General features: G+C 41.1%; 1 protein-coding gene across 1 annotated transcript; it reads left to right on the top strand.

The window, feature by feature from the left end:
• Window positions 1-8,683: 8,683 nt before the first annotated feature.
• LOC118334928 (transmembrane protein 200A) lies at window positions 8,684-10,872 on the top strand. Its single transcript, XM_035671030.1, has one exon. The coding sequence runs from the start codon at window positions 8,698-8,700 to the stop codon at window positions 10,255-10,257; it is 1,560 nt and encodes a 519-aa protein (XP_035526923.1). The 5' UTR covers window positions 8,684-8,697; the 3' UTR covers window positions 10,258-10,872.
• The last annotated feature ends 12,993 nt before the right edge of the window (window positions 10,873-23,865 follow it).

Genomic DNA, 23,865 nt, shown 5'->3' with positions numbered 1-23,865 from the left:
TTGGTCTTCCATCTAACCACCTAGTCTCCAAAATCACCTGACACAAAATTGAGAAAACACCATATGTATCACACAACCGAAAATAGAAATAGCAATGGAGCTGTGAAAAAGACAAACTGGCCACATTAGCCTAAAATCCACTTATAGGATTGTGTGGAAATGATGAACGACTTCTTTTGCCATAGCCTACATGTTTTTAAGACTCTGTGTTCTTGTTTTCTTTGTTTATGTCAGAACCAATGTTCTTGTTTTCTCCCAACTTGCCTTGAGAGAACAATGAAAAATCTTTCATTTTGGATGCCTTTAGTGTAAGGTTTAGAAGGACTAAAACAAAGAATATTGTTTAATATACCAGCTCCCCGTCTACATTGGGTCTCCGGTTAGAGAGATAGAAGCAGAGGTCTTGATTCCGCTCAAGAATCCACTTACTGATGCCCAGTATTAGACAGTGCTAACAGCTTCCTGTGTATTTAGGAATATATGTGTGTGAGAGGTATCTGGAAAAATAACCACAATAATAAACATAGTGAGTCAGTATAACTATCACAGCTGCCAAGCATCCAAAAAATATCAATATTGTTGCTTCCTCACTCTGCAGACTGTTCTGAGAAGTGGTGATATAACTGAAGGTCAGGGAGCATCGTGCAGCCAATGCCAAGACGCCACATTCCTTCCACTTGGGTTACCTGCCCAGGTAATATTGTGTGACTGCTGCTGTAGCCATGGCAATGAACCCCTGCAGATGCCCTCAACCCGGGCTCCTCTGACGGGCTGATTAGCATGCATGGATGAGGCCAGAGCTCTTCCCTGATTGGTTGTGTCAGCTCCTGGCATGGGCTCTGGCTCACCCCTGCAGAAGACCCAGCTGGCTGTATGCCCCCCTCCCATCATGCTCACGCCTGCTGTATTCCACATGACTGGACTTGTCCTCCAGGACCCGGAGACCATGCTCCTGTACAGTGAATGTCAGTGCCAGAATGTCTCACTGCCTCACATGCAATGATGGTATCTTTCTATGTATTTGCAACAAATATTTATTATTATTGCAGAGAAGAATCTCTAAAACTGTGTTTTCCTGGACATTTGGCCCTGCTCTGAAAATGTTATGTCACCATATTTCCTCTGGTTTCTCAGGGTGAGCTCTTTTTATGTTTTCCCCTATCTGTTGCCTTTTTTTGCAAGTCATACCATTTGAGGGGGCGACATACAAAGATGTCAGCTGAAAAAAATATTCCATGTACAACCGTGTCAGCTGTCACTTTTGCCCTCTCATTTGATTCTCCGCTGCCTCTGTCCCAGCCCTCCAGCCCAGATAAAAAGGAACCTCTTCTAAGGTGTTTCGCGAGGCATTATAAAACGGTTGCCATGGATACCCAGTCTGAACAGGCTCCACATACAGGCAGCAGAATAGGAAATGACAGATGCAATATTTCACATTTAAAAAAAATCTTTTTCTCTCGTCAGCACATAAGCTGATGGACCGTTGTATTAAAAATGCCAAAGATCAAGACCCTAAAAATAGGACCGTAAGGCTATTTGTTGTGGTCCGTAAAGCGGCATTGGAGGGACTATTTTCTTCTTGCTCCACAGAGGTGGGTTGAATGGTATTTTCCGCCTCATTTGGTCTTTGTTGTTTCTCCCTGAAGAGATGACCTATATTATCTAGGATGCGAGATCAAAGAAGGCTTTCTCACTGTGATCCCATGAAGCTTGCATCTTACAAGCCCAGAGAATCAGCCCTGATTGCGCAACTGCCTCACTGCACTGCAAAATGTGGCCATGGAGCTAAACAGTGGAAAAACAGCTTCTTTGTAGCTGCTCAGCCTACAGGATTCATGATCCTGCAGTTTAGGGGGAACAGAGCTTTTGATGCTGAGGATTGTAATTACTGTCTTTTCTTGAGATAATGCACACTCTGCTCATTGCTCTTTATTATCCTCTTCATAAGCATCTCCAGAGAAAGTGTTGGAATAAAAGAAAGAACTAGTTTTTACATTTTCTTTTGGCAAACTTTTGGTACAATTCAGTTCACTCTTGAGGGAGATGTCCAAGTTCCCTATCTAGGGCTATTTTCCATTACAGGAACATATTACCTCCATATTTTTCCCATGAATTCCCATTAGTGTCACCAGCTGATGATATGTGGGGTGGTGTTGGCCTCTATTCGTGTTCAGGTCCTTGGTTGCCTATTCATCAGCCATTTATACTGTGGAAATGAAACAAGGTCACCAGTGGGAACTGTCTACCTGCTGGGAGCAAGTGTTCACCTGCTGCTCTCCATTCCCACCCTCCCATCCGTCCGTGCTCTCCTGATCCTTTCTCCTCAGTAACCCAACTACTGGTCGCTGTGCCTGCTACAACTGGGTGTCTCGTTCCATTTCCAGTTGTCAGAGACGCATGGCTGCCCAACATAGAAATGGACCAGAAATGCCCATATGTCTCCATGACCTGTATCAGTCGCAAACGCTGTCACGCATCTCATTAGCCACAACCAGAAGCTGCAGATGGACCCTAATGGTCATTTATCAAAGGAAGGTGTTCTCCCTACAGAACCTGAGCAGACAATGGCGCAAATGATGGTTATGATTGGAAACTCTGGTAAGATTTATGAGGAGGTCCTTTGTTCAACTGTTTGAACTTCCATTGTGCAAGATAATCAACGTAGTTTAGTCAACAGACTGATGTGAGTGCGTTCAATTATTAATTGTATTTTGGTTCAGTGAAGATGAATACTTTATTCACTATTATGTCTTCTTGACCCTATTTTGTGCACTGATGGTATCTGTTGTGATTTATACATGAGGATGTTGGAGTTTCATGGTACGATTATTAATGGAGTTCTAATAATCCAGGTTATAAAATATATCAGGTGTAAAAGATGGGTTGTATTATACTTGAGTGGTGATTTTATTTATTTATCTCAACAAATAGGGACCAGTGGACCACAGACAGATAGACTAATGTCAGCCTTAGCCTTAATGCACTGATTGCATGCAGATTCTTCACTCCACAACAAGAAGAAGAAGAAGAACAACAACTCAGACCAGAGTAGTTGTTTTCAGCTTAATTGATCTCCCATCTTCTCCTTCAAATTAAAAAAAAACCCTTAGCTACTACTTCATTTCTAAGGCCTGAGAGTGCTGCTTTTATCTCTATGACTGCAAAGCCCTCTGACTCCTGGAGGGACTTGATCTCTCGCTGAGCCCATATTCGAAGTTTCCATATTCCCAATTAGCCAGTACAGCCCAGGCTTTAGAAATGAAATGAACCCCCTGCAGCTCCTGATGCTGCTTCAGATATATCTCTTAGCTGTTAACCGGCACATTGTACATAGAAAGAGTGTCTGACAAGTAAAGGAAGCTAAAGTAAAATGACTTGAATGTCCTCTCTGTGCCCTGGCTGTGCAGATACAGAGCAGTAACAAAGCCGGTTAGATTTCAGGAGGAGATCCACTGGAACTATTTTTGACACTACAGTATATCTGAGCCCTACCGTGGCGCACCGTCTCCTGGGATGCCTGGATGTGTGAGGGATGATCTATTTTTTGATAAGCATCAGAAAATGGTATAGGTGAAAGTCTCATATGGCTTGAATAAAACCGTGTATAGGAGATACATCATTCACGGCGGACAGGACGGGAGACTGGTGTCTTAAATAACCGTGACAGACATGATATGATCATTGAGGAATAAATTGAATTATTGAATTACTGCTGCAGTGTGGATGAGAATGCCCCTCCCAAAGATGAAAGACCTCGTATTAGGAGAGTGTGACATAATGAACACTCAGTATCTCTCTAGTCGCTCTTCCTCTGTCTTTCATATCCCCCCTTTTCTCTTTTTCACATCCCCTTTCTTTCGCTTTCTATGACAGAGAAAACCCACTTCATCGCCATGCTCTAGGTGAGTTTAATTACCTGGGGGTGTCTTGATAAGGAATGATTAAGTATGTGAGAGTAAAGTCATTAAGGCAAGTTGGAAAGTCTGCAGAAATAATGTAAATTTTTTGCAGCTTCTGCAAAAGCCTGCAATCTGGTAGTCTTTCACCTGTAGGTCATGGAAACTATACTTTCCTTAACAATGAGATAATAACCTGAGTATTTCTCAACAGCTCTACATTGTGTAAAGACTAATGAACTTAAGACTAATGAAGTTTTTTCATCCTCTCTAATATATTGAATTAATTAAGCAGAACAGGTGCTGACATTTCTTACAGAGCACATCATTCACAAAGATCCATTTGGGGGAGCTCACAGTGAATCCCAGACCTAGTTTTTTGGGTGGCAAAGTGGAATCAGACTGAAATACAGAGGAGATAGAAAATATGTCATAAAACTTGTTACTAATCTGTGAGTGTGTTCTCAAACTGATTAGTGATTGGATTCAAGAGTTGTTGAGGGGAAAGTAATCTCTTGAATATCATATACTCTGCTGAAAAATTGATGTGCGGATGATGGGAGTAGGGGTGTTGACTGCTGTGCTTTGGGTTGCATTCTGCAGCTAAAGTTGAGAAGTTTATTTCCAAATTTTAAATAAAATTATGCAGTAAATTTTTGGCACCAAGCTGCTTATCCACGGCTACTTAAAATGAGATAAGGGTATCCAAGGACACTCGGACAGGTTGGTGAGGCTTCCACCTGTGCAACTCTCCAACCATTAGGCCTGTATTCAGTCAGGTGTGCAGTATATGATATTTATTTTTGTAGAAATAGATTAGAAAATGTAGAAGCTGTTACCTTTCTTTCTTTGATATCTTGGAACAACATATTTTGTTGCATTTGTTCACAGTAAGTTTTAAGATGTTATAAGCCCCTGTCAGAAGCTCATAAGCATCTGTTGTGTGTCACTGTATCTTCCTATATTGCACAAGCTTAGAGCTATACTGAAAGCTGCTGCAGACCTCCAGACCCGCAGTACACAGCTCCGGTTAAGACCACGGATTAAAGACAGCTCTTTAAAACCCCTGGATTATTTCCCATGTCCGTGGATACTTTGACTCCAACTGCGCCATTCACACTGGAGTTTCCTCTGTTCCTTCCACTAATTTATGCCATAAACAAAACACATTTCTGGGTCATAAATTTGCAGTCAGTCCTCTGGAGCATCAGTGCTAAAGCATAGTTCTTCGTGTTCCCCTCTGCCCTGTGCATAGCTGCTGCCTCTCTCTCCAGTCTCACATAACTGAAACACATCTGGACTCTGTCATATTTCATTTAGTTAAACACGGGGACACTGCATCCAGGCAATTATAGCAATAACCCAAGGGGAAAAGGTAGGGGGAGGAAGCCACATGATGTAAGAGATGATGGATTTGGTGTATTTAAATTTCCCTTTTTCTGACCTCACCTACACCATATGTGCAATTTAAATCCCATAAACACAGCAGTTCATTCATGCATTGCATTTATTACAGGATGCAGAAAAAAAGCCTGTGCATGCATTTTCTTATTGCTGGTATAAGAACCCCCAGACCTGTGTGCAAAAAAACATAGAGAGTGGCAAAATGCAACTGGCACTGTATAATAGTCTAATTCCGCAGCTTACTGGTATTTGTGTCCATGCAAGAACATCTGAAAAAAAACACACATATGGAAACGTTTAGAGTAGAACATAGAGTCTGATAAATGTCCTGAACAGCCCTCGTTTTTCACGTTGCCCAATAATCACCACCAATAGAAATGCAGTTGGCCCGCCCCTGCCGGTCTATTGTGAATCTGCGTTCAACTGGAAACCACTCTTCCAGCCTTGGCACCAAAGTGGCGCACCACGACATGCACAGCTGAACGAGGAGTGCGCCTTTGAAGATGCTTGATTGTCAAGCCACAATTTCTGGTAAGGGACTCGCTCTTTTTTTATGATTTAATTTTATCACCACCAGTTTCCCTCCTGCGCCTTTCCCACCAGCCTCTGCCTCTTTTGTGTTTGATTGTCGCGTCTGATTCCACACTGACTCCTTGCAGGCTGTATCGAGGTAGAGCAGGGTTTGGGAAGTGTTTTAATTGTGTGACAGATAGGTTTAGTTAGGGAGTGTTTTTTCTATCCTGAATAATAAATCGACGGACAAGAGTTTTGATGTCAGGAAGGCGTTGGACTTGAAGCAATGCGCAAGCCCGTTTACTTTTATCCGTGAGATTAAAATGGTGATTTTGTTGCAACTGGATAAAGATATTTCGGTTTGCTCTATATATCTGACACATGATCTGTCAAATATGCGAGAGACATAAAGAAAAACGGGTAGTGGAAGGAGAAAATCAATATTTTAAAGGGGGGGATCTATTTATCCAACTTTTTTATTATTATTATTATTATTACTGGCTGTGATGTTGCCATCAAATACCGATTTCTAATAAGTTGGTGAGACAAATCAGAGACTGGCATCACGCGTTTAAATAAAGGTATAAGGATTACCACACAGCTCTGAGTTGTTAGTATGAGTTATGAAAGCATGGGCTTCGTCAGGCCGTGGAAGAGGTGTGGATGTTTGTCATCTGTCTGCACCTTGTGAGCTCAGAGAATACTGTTTTAGGCTTTGTGTTGGAGCGAGATGCGTCGCCGGTGCTCTGGATATTTTCAGGGCACCTCCAACTCCACGGCAGCCCATATTTGCTTTCACGGGCTTTTTTCCAGCAGAAGGGAAACAGATGCGCTGTAATGTCAACAATCGATTACTCATGCAACATTGCGCGAAAATATGCGCCCCCGCACCTTGGACCGGACTGAGCCTTCCACCCGCTGGCCTCCTCTTCATCCTGCCAGACGGGTTGGTTAGATGTTTTTTTTTTTTTGGGAGACAAAACCGAGGAGTTGGCAGCTTCCTGTTCAGCACCGCAGACAGAGAAACAATCCGACTCGTCCGCACCCACTTCTGGTCCACGTTACCGCTGCTCTCCTCTTTCCAAACATAGAGAGGTCCGCCGCCTACGCTTTATCAGGTTTAGTGCAGGTGGACTTGCTCTCGGCCGGGAGGCATTTGAGTGGTTGTTGGATGTGATATAGTGAGAAAGTCGCTATAATCAGCAGCTGAGTACCGGTGTGTTGTTTGCCCAGGCTCAGGTGTGGAGCTCCGTGTTCTACTTTCCATGGGAACTGCCTGTAATAACTTGGATCATAAAGGGATTTCCAGGGCCTCCATCATCATTATTTTGACTGTTAAGGCTGTCAGAGCAACACCCAGAGCAACCTTTTGAGGGCGTCTTATTAACTGCTGCTCTGAAAGGAATTTGTGGAATAAGTTATTCATGAACCTAAGCCCTAAGTCATACACAATTAGGCATGATTAGTCTAATTAAATATCTAGCTACCAGCACAATCAAGAAGGGAATGCTTGTCTGTCTAAGTAATCAACCTTATCCTGCGATTATTATTCACCACATGTGGCTGAAGCTCATCAGCAGATGTCTGTAATCATGGTAAGTGTTGGTGGCTTGGTTGCCCTTTGGACCGCAGCTTCTGTTGTTGTGCAGGCAAAACCTAAAACCAGATGTGAACATCTTATGTGGCAGAGACAGTGTTGGTGTGTAAGCAAATCGCTCATATTTGCCTTGGTGATGTGCTGCGTGCGTGATGGACGGATGCTGTCATCTTGAAGCACAGCTGCGCCGGTTGATGGTGAAATGGATTTGGGTGGAAAGCAGGAGGGAGAGTGTTTGGTAGGAGAGATTGGTGGGAGAGAGGGGAGGCAGAGAGAGAGAGAGTGAGAGAGAGAGAGAGAAAGAGAGTAAGGAGGCGAGAGCATGGTGGAGAGAACATGCCTGCTGGCCTCCTGTCTGGACACATTACATTTTCATAGGCTGATATCGCACCGGCACAGCTGAATATAGATAAATAGCACTCCTTGTTCTCCGCTGTCAACTTTGGTATTTGTCTCTGTTTGGCTTGCATCATCGTATTTATAGATCCAGCAGCAGCAGATTGATGCTATCTGTTGGTTTAGTGACCATCTGATGACAAATATTGTATATAAGCATGAACACAGGGCCGGATTAACCAGCTCATGGACCCTGGGGTAAAAATGGGCTGTGGGTCCCTATTCTTCCAACAACCCCCCCACAGAAACCAACCAGTATTCATACGCTGGAATATTAAAGCCCCTGAATACTTGGCTTCAAATCATAACTATTTTTCTGTGGTGTTATTATTAAAACTCAGCTAAACTGCTTTATCAGGTCTGCGTGGGTGTTTATTCATCAGGTTTGATTGACAAACAACCCACTAACTGTCGGCAGATTTTGATCCAAATGTTTCTAAATTCTGAAGTAGGTGACATCATGTCTGATGATTTATCATGTGAAATAACCAAAACTGTTCTCACAGTTACATACTGACTGGAAGAAAACAGATTGCAAGATTTTTAAAGGAATCAAAAGTAGATTTTCAGACCAATTAAGGCCAATTCAGTTTATATTGTGTTTTTTTTTTTTTCGGTGTTTATCGCCAAACAAATATGTTACTGACTGTTGTGACAGACTGAACCTGGCACCTTTGTGGTCTCTAAGGGATAGTCAATAATCCAGCCTTGTATGCATGCTGGAATTGCATGTGTATTCTCTCAGTAAAATGAACATATTTACTCTGCGGCTGTTTTCTAAATGTCTAAACCTGCTGTTTGTCATGTTTATCATAAAACTAACGTTCTCTATTTTTTGAATTTTGTGTGTCCTGCCAGGTTGAGTGACAAGCCTGCTGTCCAATAGTCACCATGATAGCCACAGGTGGCTTGCTGCGCATGAACAGGCGCCAGGATTCCCTCCGCTCCAAAAACCGGGCGGAAAACAAAAGGAAACGGAAATCCAAGAAGAAGAAGAAGAACGATGTGGTGGTGGTGAAGGGGAAGCTCAATCTGTGCTCCCCGGCCGGCATGGTGGCTGGTTTTGGAGTTATAGTTCTCATGGTGGGGATTTCCATGGCTGTACTGGGCTACTGGCCCAGCCAAAACCAGCACCAGTACCAGGAGCGCCGCAGAACTGGAGTATACCACACCAACAGGATGAGCTACTCGAAAAGTCCAGCTGTTTCCTCTAACTTGACCCGTGAGAAGCCTCCCTCCGGCCAGACAAATGTATTCAACCAGAGCCATTCTAACAGCAGCACCGCCGACCCTTCCCGTCACTGTGGCTTCCTGTGTGACTTCCTGGATAATTACCTGTACTCAGACAATCTGAAAGTCTTCGGACCGCTGGTTATGGGAATCGGTATTTTCCTCTTTATCTGCGCCAATGCAGTCCTCCATGAAAACCGAGACAAGAAAACCAAAATCATTAACCTTAGGGATATCTACTCCACAGTTATAGATCTACACAGCATACGGTCAAAGGAGTACTCACCTCTAAACGGTTTGGTGAACTACACTCAGTCGAGGAATGCCGAGGGCCCATCAGGCTCGTTCCCTGCAAGCGGGATGCTTACTCGTAGCTCCTGGCCCTCCACTGGACTCGGTTTCCAGGGCGAGTTAGGCGGTGATGAGGTGTTCAGACGTCCATCATTGGCCAGCAGGCCTCATAGCTGGTCCAGAGACGTCCAGACCTTCACAGACACTGTCTACAGCATCTACAAAGACTACAGCAATAGCAGTGAGCAGGCCCCACAGCCCCGACAGTGGGAGACCACCTCCATCGTCACCTCCTCTGTGAACGCTTTCACCCTCCCTGTGATCAAACTGAATAACTGTGAGGTGGAGGAGACTGCGAAAGCGGAGGCAGAGGGACACTCGGAGGAAGGGGTCATTATTGAGGCTGTTGCCGAAACCATTAGCGAGGAAGGACAAGCCAGCGGCGGCCAGACGGACACCAAGGAGAAGGACGCCTTGACGACTGATTCTCCTCTGCCCCATCAGAGCCATGAAGAAATAACCACAGTCACAGCTGACCAACAGGGTGTGTCGCAGCCTCAACCGCAGTGGACCCAGCTGTTTCCTCCATCACCTGTTGCCAGGGCGATGGGGTCACGGCTGTCGCTCAACTCCCTCACGGATCAGCCCAGGTCTGCACGCCGCTGCAGCCTGTCTGTGTCTGTGTGTCGTCAAGGCGACAGAGCCAGGCGCTTCAGCTGCCCTCGACTGGAGCGCTCCAACAGTAAGGGTTACATCAAACTGACTGACCTGGGGGGCGAGTCCTTCGAGGCCCCTGACACAGACACTTCTTTAGTGGCCACCGAACAGGAAGTAGCAACAAACGTGGCGGCGGCAGCAGCGGTGGCGGCGGAGGAAGAAGCTCAGGGAGAGGACAATTTGGTGACACCCAGCACCTCTGCAGAATCCTAGACTAATATTTTTTGCTGATGAGCCTCTGAAAAACTCTTTGATGTCTTGTTCTTTACTTCGTACCTTCTTCTCTGATCGCTGATGTGAAAGCTGGCCATTACAGAGGAAAGGAATTGTGGAGAGTAAGCAGCTAAGGACTATTGAAACATAGCCATGAACACTCAAGAGCAAGGCTCTTTATAAATACCACATCCACAGCTCAATATTCAGATGTAATTTTCTATTTTTTCAATGTAGCAAGAGCAATACTAAAGACTTGTAAGAAGATTTAGTAAAGATTTGTAAAAAACAAAAAGAAAAAACAAAAAAGAAAATCTGATCTGATGAGTTTGAACTTTTTTTTTCCTTTTTTAGGGCAAACATTGTAGCTTGTAGAATTGCCAAAACTGTCACTGAGAACTACTGTCTGACATGTTGTACTGTAGCATTAACATATGCCACAGAAAACTAAATAGTCTAGAATTGTTTCTCTACATCGTTTTGTGAATACCACGTGAAAAGGTGAACTGAATTTAATCTCAGGTAGACGTTTGGTTTAGGATCGGGACCTTGCGGACAAGGTCTTCCTCTGTGCACACTTGTTTATATGAGACATTCATGGTTGAATAAACTTGACTGTAACACCTCCTGTCAGGTCTAATAGGTGTCCTTGTGTGATATTAGATTAAATGCAGTTTAAACAGCATCAGAAAAATGAAATTAAAAAGATGAAAAACTGTCGGACTATGATTGATTAAGTTTGTGGCAAACCTACAGATGGTATAGATTTTGCTTTGCTGCACTTTAGAAGCACTTCTCATTACTGGCAGAGACTGCAGCGGTATTGATGTTACATTATCTGTGCTAACTGAACTGAGACCAGTAACCTTTACAGCAGTCTTTTTACTAATTGGCTTCACTATTTAAAAAAGGGAAATTAAAAGGGAAAGATTCAGATTAGTGATAAATTACAGGACAAATCAAAAGACTGTAAACATCTTAGTCAGGTGTTTGACCAACATGAGGCAATAGAACAACTGCAATGCGCTTTTTCCTAGATTCTCTGGAACTTAAAAAACTTAGAATATCATTTTTCCCTCATTTGGTGTTTTGGTGATGGTGGTGGAGAGCGCTGTCAGACATGTTGCTCCAAAATCTCCCCCAGGTGTTAAACTGGGTTGAGATTTGGTGACTACGGAGGCAATAGCATAGGATTCACATTATTTTTTATACTTTTTGGTTACATTCACACTGCAAGCCTTTTTGATTTATTGCATGGATCTGATTTTTTATTATTTATTTGTTTTGAAGGTGGCCTGTGGCAGATTCTAGTGTGAACATGTCATGATCCTAAAGTCACCTGCATAAAGAATGTAAATCAAGAGTGACGGAAAAAAAATAAAAAAAATAAGTCACATGCATTCTGATATGACTGTTCACACTGAGGTCACACTGCAAAAAATCCAACCTGTATCTGATTTGGACCACGACTCACACTGTAAAGAAAATAATCTGATCTGAGTCACATATGGGCAAAAAGAATCAGGTTTGTGCAGTGTAAACGCAGGCTATTGTTTCTGCACTTATTTATTCGGGTTTTTCCTTTAATTTGTCACCTGTTTGTATTGCTTCTGCATATGACACCACATTTGTGCATATTGTTATGCAAATACTTTGCACATAGTTTTGAGTGGTGGAAAGGTACATTTAGTCAAGTCAGTGTACTCTGGTACAATTTTAAGGGGCTGTACTATGCAATTTCACACGTCTACCCACTACGTTTCAGAGGAAATATTGCAGTTACTACTTAACTACATTTATTTGACAGTTTTAATGACAAGTTACTCTGCAGGTTAATGTTTTACATCCAAATACACATAATTATGTACTCTAATTAAAAACAATAGTAGTCCAATACAACAGTCGTGCAAAAAACACCTCTTTAAAACAAAAGCTGAACATTATAACCTTCATGAACGGGGGGATTTATTGCAGGAATGTTGTATTAGTGTTTAAAGGTCCAGTATCTAACATTTAGAAGGATCTATTGGCAGAAATGTAATATAATATTAATTCGATGTTTTCATTAGTTTATAATCACCTGAATATGGGAATTGTTGTGTTTTTTTTACCTTAGAATGAGACGTTTTTATCTATAGACGCCGCCCTTCCCTGTTGAACCGCCATGTTTCTACAGTAGCCCAAAATGGACAGACCAAACACTGGCTCTAGATAGGGCCTTTCTTGTCCACCATAGTTTCACCAACACACTTCAAAGCCCGTTCTCATTCCCAGGTTGTCATGTACACATGCAATCTGCAACTTCACTGCTAGATGCCACTAAATCCTACACACTGGTCCTTTAAAGTACCCAATACAGTATAAAATACTGCAAATTAGCTCCACCTGACCAGCTATAAAGTCAGAATGCTGTTTACACATCCGAAAAAAAATAATCCAACAATATTCTGTATAAAAATATAACTTTATTGGAGTACGTTTTACTTTTATTTAGCTTATAATGCTTTAATAGTTTTTTTCTATTACTGCAAAGAATACAGAATATTATTTATTACAAGTTCAGTAATCTTTGCAGACTTATCATAAAGCATCTAATGTAGCTCAGCCTAACCAGGCCATCTAGTGGTCATGCGAGACAAGAGATCAGCACCCATCAGACGTACTCCTCACCCTGCCTGCTACCACCAGGTGGCACTGGGGCTTTGCTGGTTGCGTCGTCATCGTGGGCGTGCCCGTTTAGGAGTACTATGGGGCCGTTTTAAGACAGGAGGGGCGGGGTTTGAGCTCGGGACCGTCTCTGGGAAGGTTTGCCAAAGCAGGCGCTTACAGGTGTCTGGTCCTTTCCAACCGGACGAGCCCCACGTCGGGATTGCTGGACTCCCGTAACACACACACACAGAGAGTTCAGGGAGTTTTGTTTCTTCACACAGGAGTCAGGTAAAGTTGTGTGTCTGTCAGTGTTTCTGTGCGGTGTTGAGCGCCTACAGAACTTCACTGCACATTGTACTGCTTGCTGCACAGTGAAGTGTTTGTTGACTGATGTGATTTTTATTTATTTTTTTGCATTAACATAACGAATAAGGTAAAAAAAAACAAAACAAAAAAACAGCAGTATGTCCGCTTAATAATGGGGTTTGTTTCATTTTCATGTGTCTTCTTATGTCGCAATCACCACCGGGGTTTCCAAACACACTGTGACCTGCTGCTTTCCTGCTGACTCGGAATGTGACATGGTGAGTACGAGCGTTAATTCACAAAAGATGGAAGTATGACACATGCAAGTTTCACTCATGATAGATTTAGACAGTTGTCTAACTGAATAGCCTGTTGTATTAAAGGAGAAATCCAGTTGAGCTTCTCTAATTAAGGCGAATCAAACAGAACTTAGGGCCAAAGTGTTATTTTAAGGGTCACAAAACTACTAATTCTCTGTTTTTTCTGGTGTTTTAAAGAAAAGAAAAAGCTCTCCACTATTGGAATGTATCTGTGACATTTGGTCTGAGGCCCTCTGAACATGCTGATTGTGTTCCGTCTTGGTGTCATGTCTGTGTAAGGTCTATGTCAGCAATTTCTTGAGTCGGTTTCTTCACTCATTTCTTCTCATAACTGCTGAGCAAGCATCTAGTTTTCCTTGACACACACACACGCACACACACGCACACACACACCTGATCAAAGGTTTGCTGGGCACAGGCAGCCAGTTCGGAAATGGGAAGTCCTCACAGCGTGTGTTTCCGCTTATATTCTCCCCAAAAATAGAAATATGCATGAATCAATGAAGGAAGAGCTCTTTGTTGTAATACTCTCTTTAACACCCAACTGTACAGATTGTCTAAAAGAGGCACTTAAACTTTACTATGTGGTCATTTTTGTTATGTGATTTTTACCACGGCCCATATGGCCATGATTAAGTCTTATTTGATTTTTAGTGTTATAGTCGATATTTTTAAGATGGACTGTTGCTTTTTATAGTGCCACATGGTTGTTCGTACAGCTCAGTAGTTTTAACAGGTTAATGAGGTTGAATGATGAAGGTGAATGTACAGGACCCAGGTAGATAAGGCTGGGCAAAGTCCCTGAGACTCCTCATGTTCATTGGCTGCTGATGGCGTGTACAGCACTGCATGTATTTTTTTGTTTGTAAGGTGTTCATGAATGGATGACTGGAAGCATTTGCTGAGGTGGTACTTTTGCTGTCACTGTGACTGATATACCTGTCTTCTCAGAGACATATAGGCATATATTGATCTTATATAATGTGCAAGTGTCCATATTTAGAGCTGGGAACAACTGTAGTGGATTCCCTGAAAGACAAGTGTTTGATTGCTCCTTGAAATTATAGTCAAAACTCCCATAAAACCACAAAGCTCATATGCTGCATATTCTCTCTAAAGAGAGCTATAAAAAAGTCAAAATATATATGATTTAAAGCCACTGAAAACTTCACATCTTAAACTGCAATAAGAGCATTTTTTTTGGCTTCTTCTCACATTTTTAATTTGGTGTTGTGTTTGTGTCCACCTGATGAAAGTCCAATATTCACTCCCTTTTAGCTCTGTGTTTGAACTCTAAAAGCTCCTCAGGGAAATATCTTTAGCAGCTAAATGCTCCTCTATGTTCACCAGCTAGACGCTAAATGAGTCTGTCGGTAGTGTACAGTGGGTTTGTAGAGCTTGTTCACCAAAAACAGCTAAAAAGGACACTACGAAGGCAGTGAGAGCGAACACAGACAGCTAAACAATGAGCTGAAACTCTCTTTAAAGCTCCACACAGCCGAGAGTGGAGCTAATTATCTGTAGCTTCATCACTACTGTATGAGCGACCCCACTCATCTCGTACTATTTATTATAGACTATGTGGTTTGATCAGATTTGATTGATAGTGACCAAACATCCCATCAACTGTCATCAGATTATGATTGAAATGTTGGTAAATCCTGATTGGTAACTTTGTCAGAAAAAAGGGGTGTCCCTGTATGATCCTTTCACGCATAGTAAGAAGCTGATTTGGGGAGGGGATGTTCAAGTTATTTAAGGTGGAATTCAATGTTGGAGACACATTTGTTATTTCAAAACAAGAGGTTTCCAGGATGCTGCTGTCTCTCAGCACATTAGCTGGCAGCACTCAATGGAACCGCACTGTTTGAAAGTTTGAATGTCATAATCACTCGGCCGTAAATTCCAAATGAAAACGTTTGCACTCACGGATAGTAAACAGTGTCATATATACTGTAAATTACGTGATGCCAGCTGTAACATGGGAGGAAAGTGTATTTAAATTTAGTGGGTGACCATGTTTTCTTGCCTGATTTTTCCAAGCCGGGCCACTGGAACACAGGAAGGTTGTAATTATGGGCAAGCAGCAGGGAATTTCCAAAAATCTGACTTTAACTGGAATGCAGCACATGTACCAAAACTGTATCATTAGGTAATAACATCTAAAAATTGTTGTTCGCGGTATTTTTTTTATGATTCTGGCAGTTTCACGGTATATCACAATAGGTTTTTTTTACATGACAGGACGTTTTTATATAGGTTTATAGTTGCTTATTCTACCGTCTACCGTTTTCTATAATGTTTCTATTATAAGGTTTTGACCCTGTATAAACACTATAAACTGCAGTCGTTTCAGCTACGCACCGGCATATGACAAATTAATACCATACAGGAAATTAAAACCGGTATGCTGGTTCATCCGGTACATCACCCAGCACTATTCTCTACTGTCTTTTAGGCACCTCATTCAGGATGACATAACAGGATTAAATTTCAAGGAAAGAGTCTTTCATGTTCACAGTTATTGCTTGTTCTGCTGCAGACATCAAAGACCCTTAGAGGCTCTACAGGAGAGATTTCATTCTGTTTTGATGTGACGTTGCTGGTGATGACGACTATCTCTGACTATTCGTTTTAGGAATTTAAATCAATACTATTGTCAGTTCAGTTCATGATCAATGGCTTTGTGCTGGAGGAGAGCACATTATTTTACCTGGTGCTGACTCATTGTGCTGTGTTTGACAAAATGAAGGATATGAAGTTCAATGTGTGTGAGTCAGAAAAAAAGGGTCAAGGGTTAAAAGAAATAGTCTGCAAATCTCTGCCATTATCACAGTTCAGTGATAAGACATGCAAAGGTTGGAGTAGTTTCTTTAGACATTCAGCCAAGTAGTAAGTTATTACATTACTCCTGCAACCTTCCCACGGTGCACACACTGTTTGAAAAGTTTTTTTATCTCTATAGCTAATTGTTTTAATAATGTTACCTTTCTTTTGAGAATAAATGTAAAAAATATTAATTTATTGAAATTTTGTCAGAACATAAACGTATCTTTTTTTTATCTAAATCGCATCATGTTTATCTCTTAATAGGATATACAATTTTGCATACCGTTGTACTTTGAGGCAAACACAATCAACTCATTAAGGCTGCAAGTATTATTTTATTATCAGTAAGTCTAACCATTATTATCTCCAGATCCAACCAACCCACAATCCTAACATATTCAGTTTATTATCATACATGATAAACCAAAGCATCAAATAGTCACATTTGAGATGCTGAAATCAGTGAAATAGAAAAAACAGTAACAATAGTTGATAATTAATTTTATCTTGATTGACTAATTGATTAAAGGCCTACTTGTTTCAGCTCTAAAATCAATAATACACTAATAGATTTGTTAAGCATGAGACCAAGAAATACACTCAAAAATCCTGATGTCTTCAAGATTTGAAACAATTTGTCGATTGACAGCAAAATAATCAGCAATCCATTTGGTAATTGATTCATCGGTTTGAGCGTTTCAAACATAAAATGTCACGCCAAGAACTTTTCTTTGCCACATATTATTGGAGATTGACTCTGGGTTTTGGAAAACAAGTAATCTGAAGACATTGCCTTGGGCCCTAAGAAGTTGTGATCTCTGTGTTTTGACATGTCCTAGACTAAGCAATTCACTGAAAACATAATCCGCAGATTCTTGTTATTTTTACTATAATATCACGAGTATCAGCTTTGAGTGTAAAATTCAAATGAACCCAATCAACACAGATTTCTTGCCCTCAGGTGAACAGTCGTGTAGTCGGTTGAAGTGAGCTGAACTCGACACGTGACTGCAGTGCTGCTTACGATCACCAAAGCCTTCAGTGCTGGAAGAGATAACACGAATGACTCAATCTTGTTGAGTGGAGAGATAAGCTTGTTGGGAGTCTTGTTATCTCCCAGTGTTGCCTGATCACTTGAGAGCACTACGGGGCTGTCTTTGCCTTATAAAGCTACAGCTCCCGGGATGGCACCTTGACAGTCACAGGGTATTTATAGTGGAGAGTGGGGGTTAGCCTCAGACTGGGTTCTCTTTGTAGTCTTCTTCAAATATGCTATTGTAAAATAACTTTTGTTTCCTGCCAAAAACTCTTGTACCAATGTGTTATTTTGCTATGAACACTCAGGCACTAAGCCTCCTTTTGTCCTTGCTCAACTTTAACTACCACGTGTCCCGTATTTCGTTTCTCTTTTAATAATATTTAACTAAACACATAAAGCATACACGTGCATTGTGACCCAACTGATACCAGCTGATACTATCTATATTTTATATTGTCCAATCACAGTGGAGTTAAATAATCAACTTTTCAGGGGGTTCAGTTTCTTATTACCTATTGCCCGTTGAACACATCTGGAAAAAATAAATCCCTAAATTTAATATTTAGGGATGTCATTGTTGGTCTCTTAATCTTCATTACTCCTCAACAACTATTGGATGCATTGCCATGAAACTGGTACACGCATTTGTGTCCTCAACTGTAATAACTCTGATGATCCCCTGACTTTTCCTCTTGCACCATCATCATGCCAAAACGTAATACTTTGACAAAATGCCTGCAAAACTAATTCCCATCAGCCTCAGTTGTAAACATAACATCTGCTTGACATCAGCATGCTGATGTGAGCATTTAACTCAAAGTACCACTGTACCAAGCCCCCAGGAAGTGCACAGGCCTTTGAAGCCAATTTGACATAGTGGCCAAATCATGTAATTACAGCAATGGCATCAGTCATGTGATACACTGTGGCCCTAAAAGACGTTTTCCCCACAAGCTTACATTGTGAAAAAAGTGACTATAAAACAGTGGATACATTTTTTTTTTTGATTGTCACAACCCCACAAAATGACAAGTTTCACTGTTAGAATTCCATCCATTTGGTCCAATAATAGGATTATCTGATCGTACTTCACGTTAGCAGAGGGCTAAACTGGAAGTTAGCAGGCCAGTGGAAATCTTTTAGTGCACTTGCTTTGTGGACTCCACAATGAGCAAGCGTATGCAGAAGATCCTGGTAATTTTATACTGAGAAATTGAACTTTCTTGGCTTCATGAGACGCTGAGCAGCTTCCAAAAGAATGAACAGAGCCCCTCCTCCAACGCTGTGTCCAGTTCTCCCTTAATATGTCCATGTGCTGTACCCAAGTATAGCCTCTAGCACAGCTGTAGCTTCTGTTAAGTTTTTTAGGTTTTACTTAACAAGATCAAATTAAAAGTGTAGATGAAAAATGTATTTAACATCATAAAAAAGCCTGACTAAACATATTGTGTACTTTTGATTTAAAATAAAAGATCCAACATATTGGACTGTGTTGTCAAAATTAAATCAATTAAGTGATTTTTTTAAAGTTACTACCACAATCACTACATACACTACACTGCTGCTTGGAGGCTGTTCTCCTAAGCTGGAATACTGATATCCATAGAAAGCTCTAAAAGGATAGAGCGATTCTAAATACTGCTGCACTTTCTTTTTTTTTTCTCCTAACCACACGCTTCACATGTGCTGCCCCTCCCTTTCTCTAAAAATGCCTCGTCCACAATCACTTGATGGGCACAATCATTGGCCTGCTGCTTTCCAAAGGTTACAAATACGGACCACGTTTATGATTCCTCAAGATAAGATTTGCTTCCTACACACAAAAAAACAAGAAGGGTGTGCTCCTCACCGTCTTGGTCATAATTGCTTTTGACGTTAATCTGCAGCATGTACACTTGGCTTTACATGAAAGGGAGCTGAAGTTGAAAAGACTAATAGGAGGTGTGGTGTGATGAGGTGTGTGTGCTCAAGATAGGGGGTTGATTTGGGAGCTTTGGCCCAGTTTGGGGTGTCAAAATCAGACTCTAATTTGGCATGTATGCTTGCTGACCTGCAGCCCTTTGGCAGTGAAGGCGTTTACAGCTGAGTAGAGCCGGACAGCAGGGAATAGTAGCTTTGGGTAGTTAGGGGGTGAAGAGAAAGCAGAACTGGAGCCAATTCACTTTGAGTTCATTCAGTTCAAAGTGAAACAGAATAAGCCATAAAGTCTCCATTCTAAGTAATTAACTCACATATTGGACAATGGAACTTGCATGAATGTAGTATGCATCATCTATTGTGGCGAAGGCTTGGTAAAGTCATTGTTTATGGTGTCCGTCTCTGTGTGCGAAAGCCTGATGACAAAATGGAAATGTGATTCTATGTTTGGGATGAGATCCTTAAAGACCAGCAATCATTTCCCCCCAGACCCCGGGGATGGCAGGGAATGCTGGCCCGGACTTGTTTTGTTTAATTGGATCACATGGGTGATTTGCCATGTATTGTAAGGGACATGCTTCAATATAATTATGTATTGATCAAGTGCCAGCTTGCTTGTTCTGACCGCAGCAGTGGAAATTAGATTGCCGTAATGAGGTTCATAAGGTTAGTGATTTTAGAGACTGACATATCATACACACATATTCATGAACACCAGGAATTGCTGATTAAAATGAGGCTATGGTGCTTTTTTCCCTAAACGTGACCTTGCAGAATGACCTTTTAAATAAACTACTGATCTGAAAATAATTCATTTTACATACTAAGGTTGGATTAAACTTTAATCACTTGCTGCCAAATTGCTGTGTAAGCTTGAGAACAGTATAATGCAACTTCCTTCCCAATGTAAAGTCTTAAAATTATGTAAAATTAAAGAGAGTTTCCATATTGCTGTCATTAATTTTGTGTGAGAAGGAAACAAAACCTTATGCTGCCCAATTATGCTTATACTTGGATTGGATTCAAGGTTAACCGAGTTCAAGGTTAGGCTTCGGAGCAGATGAGCTGCACAGGAACTAAGTGTCTGTACGCAGCAGAAAAAATGAAGAGTCAAGCAGCCACATAAGCTAAGTAGAGTCCAGAGATCACATGTTGTCTGTCTTGTGTGGTATTAATCATTCTGCTGACCAAGGGCTGCTCTGGAGGCTCTGAGGAGTCATAGATTTGCACTCACACTTATCTGCCACTCACTTTACATACAGTGCAGAGAGCGAGGACTCGTAGACAATAGAAACTCAGAATGTCAGCTACCTCTATAGAGGTCTGTTTGTCTGTATTCTTTCACTGCAAACATTTCCTTAAAGCGTCACTTATCTGTCAGTGCTGCAGTCAAGACCACCTTTTGTCGAGTCCAAGAAAAGTTCAAGACCAGGACTAGTTGAGTCCAAGTCGAGCCTGAGTCCAAATGAGAGAGACAGAGTCAATACCAAAACAGCAAAAAAGAAAAGCTTTTGCTGTTGCCAGTGAGATTAGTTTTTTTGCAGCCAGGCATACAATTGCAAGTGGCATAGATTGCCTGGCTGCCCGGTAACCATGGTTACCAGGTGGACAATGTCAAGGCACATTGTAGATGGACTAATACCTGTTTTCTGAACAAGTGTGCTTCATAACTGGCTTTGTTTTGAGGAAGGAAGTTACTTTAAAAAACAAAAAAAACAATGCATATTGCAAGTGTAAAGTCAGAGACCATAGAAAAAAACACCTCAAGTCCGGACTCAAGTACTACACTTTTATCTGTAACACTAATGCTATTCCATTGCTAGAAGGATGTTTTAATATTCATTAGATAGTGGAAAGAGAAAGAGAAAGTGGAAAGTTTCTGTGCTCATTGAAAATCTGATTTTTAAGGCCAAACCTGATCCAATATTGAACTTGCAAAAAAATGATGTGGAAACTTTAAGCCTCATAGGGCACATACACTTTGAATGGACTTTACAGTGAAGTAGGAAACACCTGCTGTTCAGCATTTACTTATATTCACTTATATTTGTTGATTCTGGGTTTTTAATGTCAGAGAAGGAGTAAATGTCAGAATTTAACAAGATACTTGAACATACACAGATACAGATACATACAGATAATTAGTGTTCAAAGTAAATCAGTTACATGTTTAAATGTGTGTGTAGGGGATCTTTAACTAAAAAGACAAAGATTATAACTGAAAGCATGTGACAGCAAAGTTCAATGCCTTTTGACTTTCATCAGACAGGAAATAATAAAGCTGGTCAGCAGTTACTAACTAGCACAGAGGAGGGCCAGAGTGTGCTGCCTGTTTTATATTAGACACTGATCAAAAGAATTGAATAAGAAATGAAGTACGCTTTAATATTTTTTCTGCTTTGACTGTCATATTCCAGTGGTTCTGTTCTCAGAAATGCTAAGTGGATTAGTGTCCATGTACTTTTCCAATCTACATAATGACTTTTTTTGGAATTTATTTTGATTTCTATTGACACAGTAATGTCAGGCTACTATTTATACCGTCTTTGCTTTATAAAACTCTATTAACATTAAATCTTTTAGTTTTCTGAAAGCTTTACTAGTACTGCTGATGCCACTGAAAATCAACACTTTGCAGATTTTTGCAGCTTTCATCCACTATTAGCTCATTGTTTTTGTGCTCCAGACGGACAAAGCCAATTGTATGCTGAACCCCAAATTGCTGCCCGGTGTAAATGTGTGTGAATGGTGAATGAATTGGTTTCTGTTGCGGATCAGCAGTTGGCATAGCAGCCTCAATGTGACTAGTAGTGTAAAGACAGACGGACATTTTGACATATTAGTCTTAAAAAGGAACGTGCATGAGATAGACGACTGTAAAATGTCTGCTTGCTGTGAAAATAGCCTATTTGCTTAAGGTTGGTTTTATAAGCCTTTGTCCCCTTAATGGTCAGAAATCACTTGATACGGCTTTGAAGCAAAAAGCCAACTTAGATATTTTGATTAAGTTCACCAACTTTTTTTCTAAATAAGCTTATCTGGGGAGTTTCAGCTCTCAAAGGGGGACATATTTGGTGTGAGGAACATTCGACTCTGCTTGTTAGTGGAAGCTCCCTGGTGTGTTTTATCTTCTGTTTTCCTTCCCTGTCTTTTGTGTGGGCACCACTGTATATTACAGCATTTCATCAGCTTTATCACAGTAGGGTTTTGTTTTTTTTGTAAAGCACCTTTAAACATACATTTGAGGTTAAATTGTCCTGACTTGATATCTGCAGAAAAAAAAGATTATTAAATGAAAGCTTCATTGCAATTAGCTGTTTTTATAGATACCAGTACATTGACATTTCCTTTGGAGACAATCTATTGTGTAACCTTCCATTTCCAAACCAAGATTGTTTACTGCATTACAGGCGCACAGTCACCACCCACTGGCCAGACAGGCCAAGATGAGCAATGTCTCAGACTATCAGTCGGGTCATGACAATACTGTGCCAGGCTCCACCTGCTCTAAATGTAGATAAGTATTGTTTGGCTGAGCCGAGAGCAGACATTGTAGTTATTTGTTACTGCTTATTGTACATAATGTATTCTCAGAGAGACATATTGTGGTGATGCATGTTTCAATTTGTAGTGGGACTCTAAGCAAGGTTTATCATTTACAGCAACGTCTGTGCTTTTAAACACAAGAAATGGGGAAGGGGGCAGTGAAAGAACCTAACTTTGGAGAACTTACAGTATATGAAATGAGTATTTAACGGCCACAACAATCCACAGCTTTTATCATAATGAGTGTTGAACCTGTAGTAAGTAAAAACACATTTTTCAGACACTGCAGTGAGTTATTAAAGTGTCTCTGTGAGAAGACTTACGGCCCTCCTGAGCTATTATTTCTCCTCTCAGCATCGAGGGTTACAGGAATATTTTGTTACATCTATTGTTAAGCTACAGCAGCTCTGAACCTCGCTCTCCTTACTGATGGTTGCTTGTAAATTTGGTGTTTTAGGAATTTAAACTTGCATGTCAAGTGGCTAAATCACCTCAGATCGCGATGTGAATTGTATGTCTTCAATGTAAAACAGTCATTGTTGTTGTCATTGACCTTGTTTTTATGAGCTGCGCTCAAGTTAGCTAGAAGCTTAATGAGGAGGCAGCTGCCTGGCTGCAGTACATAAGAGTCGCACTGTGTGTGTGTTATTACATTTACCCTCTAGTATCTACAAAGCATGCCTGTTATGTGTCTGTCACTATTTAGGGAATTCATGTACGACAGCAACAGAAAATTCTCTGAAGCCGTAATGTGCAGGACAGAGTGTTTATATTTGCATAGTGTACACTAAGTGTTGGCATGTGGTATACTACTTGAGCATGAAAGCAATTAGACGAAATAAAAGTCAAATGGGTGACCGAGTTGGGTCAAGTTCCCACTGGGAGGCAAAATCCACAAATCCCCAGAGGGAACAACCCAGACACTAATTAAAAACTTGCTTTTATGTCTGTATTTGTGCACACACAACCACATGTATGTACCTAGAGGAGGCCAGCAGATGT

The sequence above is a fragment of the Morone saxatilis genome, unplaced genomic scaffold (assembly GCF_004916995.1).
Source record: "Morone saxatilis isolate NCDOM2014 unplaced genomic scaffold, NCSU_SB_2.0 Contig23, whole genome shotgun sequence".
NCBI lineage: Eukaryota > Metazoa > Chordata > Actinopteri > Moronidae > Morone > Morone saxatilis.
Note: the sequence above shows the minus strand (reverse complement) of the source record. Positions and strands in the feature narration are given on the sequence as shown.